This window comes from Pleurodeles waltl, chromosome 7 (genome assembly GCF_031143425.1).
Source record: "Pleurodeles waltl isolate 20211129_DDA chromosome 7, aPleWal1.hap1.20221129, whole genome shotgun sequence".
In the NCBI taxonomy this organism is placed as follows: domain Eukaryota; kingdom Metazoa; phylum Chordata; class Amphibia; order Caudata; family Salamandridae; genus Pleurodeles; species Pleurodeles waltl.
In genome coordinates this window covers 1422141992-1422147991 of record NC_090446.1, presented here as the reverse complement: position 1 = coordinate 1422147991, position 6000 = coordinate 1422141992, and the positions used below count along the sequence as shown (strand labels likewise).

Genomic DNA, 6000 nt, shown 5'->3' with positions numbered 1-6000 from the left:
AACATTCAAATCCCATTTATATGATTTTTTTTTAAAGCTGCAAACAAATGCGAGTCAGTAAAATTAAAATGAATATTGTCCTGAAATGGCAATACACTGGCATGATTGATTGATATATATATATATATATATATATATATATATATATATATATATAAAAATAAAAATCAATTTAGGACTAATGGTCATTCACAACATTCTTTAAACAGATGCATTTTCACAGAGGCCTAGGAAGTTTTATTGAGTGATATTAATGGTGCTTCCCACAAAATCCGTTGTGAATCAATAGCTACCAATTTGTTGAAGGAATTCAAAATATACCATAAAGGCATTGCAATCTCCACTTGTTAATAAGATGACTGGGATGATACAGATGAAAAAGAGTTCTCTGCAAGAGTGCACATGATGGATGCACCTAGAGAGATATGAACCAGATTCATTGTTCCTCGGCTCTTCCCACGCTCCTGTATGACTGTGTTCTTGGTTTCCATATAAATTGAATTCCAAATTATAGTAAATATGATGGTACAGTCATAACTCTTTCCATGGATCTCTGGGTTTTAGGGTAGAATCAAGGCTATGCAAAAAGAAACACAGAAATACATACTGCTCGCTGAAGAAAGATGGTCTTCCTAAGTCCACACCAACAAAGACAGGGTTGATATTATCCAAAAAAGTAAGCAAAATAAAATCTGTAACATTAAAAAATGCATGGCAAGCCTCGCTTCACATGGTGGTTTATCGCTTCACGGCTGCATACTCCACAAAATCATCTCTGACTCTGCAACTCTCTGATCCATTTGTTGTGGGACAGTTAAATTTCAGGTCTGTGGCATAGATAACTTCTTCCTCTTCCTTCTAAAAACAGGAAAGAATTACATAAATAAATGGGTCATCAATCTATAATACATCAATCCTTGTTCAAGGTGAGTATCGCCTCTTCTTTTAAAGAAAGTTGCCTGGTGCAGGCTGGAAGAGGAGGACTTTGAGAAGTATAAAGGCGTTTGGTTTTATGGTTACTTGAGGTCTTTGTTGGCACGTTCACAAGAAATATAATTCATGAGATGTTATTGCTTAATCTGTGATATCAAATCCAGGATGTGCGTAGTGTGATTTTGCTTTAAGGAGACAATTTATATAATTAAAAAAAAAACTCAAAGATTGAAGGATAAACAATGTCAAAAGAAAAGTTCAGATTAAGTACATACTATTGGTTTAACTTAAAAACACAAAAGCACCATATTTCACCAGTTATTGTTAGCAACACAACAATTGGTGGCTGACAGTGCATTGCCTATGACCTCCTTAATGTTACACATGACATCATAAATCACATCAGTGATGACCACAATGGTTGCATCATGTATATTTGTACCACATTTATTAAAGAGTCTTCTTTTATAAGTTTGGTGATATTCTAAATTTGACAAGAAACTGAGTTTCCAACCAAATTTGAAATAACCACAGTTTCAAGTGGCGAATAGATTGTAACAAAATCAGCACTTGGTGATAAAAGCTCAAAATTATGAGCGCATAAACTTTAATAAAGGTTATCACCGGTACACATTCAATATTATATCCACATCTCACTAACATAGATCCTTCAAAATCAACATGGCTTTGGATAAGGCCATACTGTTAAAAAAGGAGCAACCATTGAATATTTTGACCAAAAGCATAAAGTATGACATTACTCGATGCCACTCCCCACAAGAGCCACCCAAACAGCAAAGTAGCATTGCCAAAATGTTGGACAGGGCCCTTTCTGCAGGGTGACCCAGATTTTTGCTATCCTTTGCAAACCAGTTTTTATTGACTTTTAGGACTCTGAAAACCTTACTCCTGATATTCATTGATAAAGTGCTTGTGCTCTCTCCCATACAGATGGTATAATTGACTGGAACCTTCTTGGTCTATTTAATGTACTTATAAGTCCTTATTAAGTGCTAATACATGTACCCAGGTATGTAGATTAAATGCTACAAGTGGGCTGCAGCACTTGTTCGGTCACCCACTAAAGAAGTAGTGCAAAACATGCCTCAGGTCTGTCATTGCAGCCTGTACTACAGTTGTAAACTGCCCTTTCAACCTGGCAAAACAAACCCTTTGCCAAAACTTTTTTTAAAATTTTATAAATCACCCCCGAGATAAGGCCTAGAAGCTCATGGGGCAGGATGCATGGTATTGAAAAAGTAGGGCATGTATGCTTAGGTTTTCACCTGACAGTGAAAAACTCTCAATTAATTTTTCACTGCAGTAAGGTTATCTCTCCAGGTTTTACCTTGTGGCACTTAAGTGATAGCGTCACTTTTGGAATAGATAGAGAAATGTTTCCTCCATTCATATGAATTGTAAATGAAAATCCTCTTTAAAGCTAAATTCCTATTTTAAATTGATAATTGGAATATGTCACTTTTTGAAAACTGGTGTTTTTCTGCCTAAAACAAATGTGCCTTTTTAGCAGTGTCCAGGGTTACAGGGCGGTGAATGGCTCTCCTGTAATGTCCTGTGTATTCCTTTAACACCCAAGGACAAACGGTACCTGGGTAAGAGTGATCAGCTCTCCCTAGCAGGATACCAGTGGAGTTTAGGGGGCTGGCCTGGTTTGTAGTGGGTAGGTATGGTACTTATACCTTATACCAAGTCCAGTTATCTCTTAGTAGTGAAATGTAGGCAGTGTCTAGAAGCCAGGCTCTCTAGAAATAGCTGTAGCTGAGCAGCCAAGGCTTATCTAGGAGACATGCAAAGCTCATGCACTACCACTGTAGTCACACAGTACTCGCACACATGAAAGAAAATATTCAGTGTTACAAAAATAAAGTGACACAAATGCTAAAAATACCATAGAGACTATGCTCCCTCAGGAGGTAAGTAATGCACAAATAATATACACTAGAATGCAGAAATAGGCATAAAAAAAAATAGAAAACAGTGCAATTAGTGAAAATCACAATAGTTAGAAATGGGCCTGGGGGAACACAAACCATATACTGGTGGAATGTGAATGTCGATTTCCTACCTAGGCAAGTGTAGTGTGTAGAAGGGCGCTGGGAGTATTAGAAAACACCAAAGGTAAGTAACAGAACCCAACCCAGAGCCCAGGAAAGCAGGAGTAAAACACAGTAATTTTCCTAGAACACACAGAAACACGAGAAAGGAGATAATGCAAGAACCAGAAGAGATTGCAAGACACCAACAATTGATTCGAAGATCTGTGGAAGAAGGGAACCAGGTCCAAGAATCACTGAAGAGTCCAGGGATAACAGGAGCCCCTGCTTATCCAGATAATGGTGCAAAAGAAGAACCACTGGTGGAGAACAGTCAGTACTGCACCCAAGAAGACTGATTTGGGTTCCTGGTTGGTGCAGATGATGTCCCACAGCGGATGGAAGATTGCAGCCTGGTTTGCATCACTGGAGCTCATCAACAAGCCTTGGCACACGCAAAGCTCACAGTTAGCAGAAAATGGCACTGCCCGGAACCAGGAGTGACCTGGTGGACTCTACCCATAAGGGAGAGTCAGAGTGGGCTCTCAGCAAGTCAGAGAGCCCACAGAAGACCAGGTAGTTTGCACAGGAGTCCCACAGCATGGGGACAAAGGAGATGCAAAAGGAGGCCCATGCAGCACTATGACAAAGGCGTTGAAGCTGCCGAAGAATCACTCAGGAAGATGTGCGTCGCAGGATAGAGTGCTGTGGGCTGGAGCTGCATGGTTCATGAAGAACTTTGTGGAAGGATGCCAACAAGCCTTGGCAACTGCACAACATGCAGTGCATGGGGGGGCTGTCTTGTGTGACCAGGCAAGCTTTTACCTTCACCAAAGTTGGACAGTAGGACCTCAGGACTGTAGGGACTACTTCAGTCCAACATCCTTTGATGCAGAATCCATGCAGCTCATCAGGAGAGGTGATCCACGCACCCTGTTGTCGATGAAGTGAGGTGCCCGATGAAGCAGGGGAATGACTCCTTCACCCCAAGGGAGATTCCTTTGCTCTTCTGGTGCAGGCTGAAGACAGGCTGTCCTCTGAGGATGCACGACCAGGAAACAGTTGCAGTTGCTGGCAAGAGCTGAAGATACAATGATGCAGAAGTCGGCTTTGCTTCTTTGTTGCAGTTTGTAGAGCTCTTGGAGGGCCCAGATGCAGTTTCCTCAGTGAGAAGGTGAAGTAGAGGATTCCTGCTGGAGTCTTGCAATCCGAAACTGAAGAACCACCCAAGAGAGAGAACCTAAGTAGCCCTGAAAGAGGGATTGGTCAGCTAAACAGGTAAGCACCTGGAGGGGAGGGCTCTGTCATCACCTGCTGGCATTGGCCACTCAGATGCTCCCTGAGTTTCCTGCCAACTTGGAATCCATGATGGCAAAACCCAGCGACCCTCTGGAGGAGCTCTGAGCACCACCCTTGGGGTGGTGCTGGACAGGGGAGTGGTCACTCCCCTTTCCTTTGTCAAGTTTCATGCCAGAGCAGGGACTGGGTGTCCCTGAACTGGTGTAAACTGGATTATGCAAGGAGGGCACCAAATGTGCCCTTCAAAGCATTTTCAGTGGCTTAGGAAGGCTACCCCTTCCAAGCCTGTAACACCTATTTCCAAAGGGAGATGGTGTAGCACCCCTACCCCAAAGGAAATCCTTTGTTCTGCCTTCCTGGGCTTGATCTTCTTAAGCAACAGGAGGGCAGAAACCTGTCTGTAAGGTGTCAGCAGCTGTGGCTGCCTGGAAAACCCCAGAAGGCTGGAATGGCAATACTAGGGGTCCTCTAAGGAACCCCCAGAGTGCATGGAATCATACAACCAATGCTTGCAAAAGCCTTGGGGTATCATTACAACATGTTTGATACCAAACATGCCTATCTTTGGAGTTACCATTATGAAGCTGGACATAGGTAGTGACCTATGTCCAGTACACCCGTAAAATGGCATCCCTGCACTCACGAAGTCTGGGAAAATGATCCTGGAGGTCATGGGGGCATCTCTGTTAGTGCAGGGGTGCCCTCACACACAGGTACTCTGCACCCAGCCTCCAGGGCAGGAAGGCAAAACATATAGGTGACTAATGAGTGACCTGGTGCAGTGTCAATGGCAGTGAAAGGGTGCATGCACCTTTTCACGCAGGCTGCAATGACAGACCTGCAGAAGCCTTTGCATGGGCTCCCTATGGGTGGCAAAATATATGCTGCAGCTCATAGTGATTCCCAGGAAACCCAATGTCCCTGGTACCATGAACTAGGGACTTATAAGGCGGCACCAGTATGCCAATCATGGGTGAAATACTGGGTTACAAGTATGCAACAACCATAATTTAAGGGGCAGAGCATAACTACTGGGGTCCTTCTTAGCAGGATCCCAGTAGACACAGTCAAAAACACTGACATACAGGCCAAAAGAGGGGGTAACCAAGCTAAAAAGAGGCTACTTTCCTACATAAAGGGCTTGTATTTGGTCCTGATTACATGTCAAAAGACCGCAGTGTGCAACACACAGAAAGGAATCCACAGAATTGTGGCCTTGCCTTTGTCACTCTAGACAGTTTGAAGCCGAACCCAGCAGAAGGGAAAGAAATAACTAGAACCAGTTTGGGAGTAGGTAAGAGATTGCCTCCCACACAAATACTGGTCCTAGGTATAAATGTGGCACCTCCAGATCTTCTCCTCTGAACACTCCAGGACCTGTGTGTGATTCAGGAGGAGGATTGTCCTGCTGTCTGAAGAAGGAAGATTACACCTGCTTGATTCAAAACCAGGACTCCCAGAAGTGACTCTGAGGGTCAGTTGGCTGAGCTGTTTGAGCCACAGGGATACAACAAGCTCCCAGAGGCCTCCCTGTAACTACAGAGCTAACTAGCAACAAGTGGACCTGCATGTGCTGACCCCTGCTGGAGTATGTCCTGATCCCCAATAGGAGCCTTCTCTGGTCCTGCACCACTGGCTGGCATCAGAGTGTACTCCTGCTTCAAATCTATAAACCCTGCACTCCAGGTCAAGACCCAGAAGTCTGGGGTCTTTG

At 43.5% G+C, this 6000-nt stretch overlaps 1 protein-coding gene across 1 annotated transcript in view; it reads right to left on the bottom strand.

The window, feature by feature from the left end:
• Positions 1-214: 214 nt before the first annotated feature.
• The window catches only part of LOC138246436 (B-cell receptor CD22-like), a 338718-nt gene continuing 332932 nt past the window's right edge, over positions 215-6000 (bottom strand). Inside the window, exon 12 of the mRNA XM_069201047.1 lies at positions 215-858. Within this exon, the coding sequence (XP_069057148.1) occupies positions 739-858 (120 nt within the window). The 3' untranslated portion in view covers positions 215-738. The remainder of the gene's footprint in view (positions 859-6000) is intronic.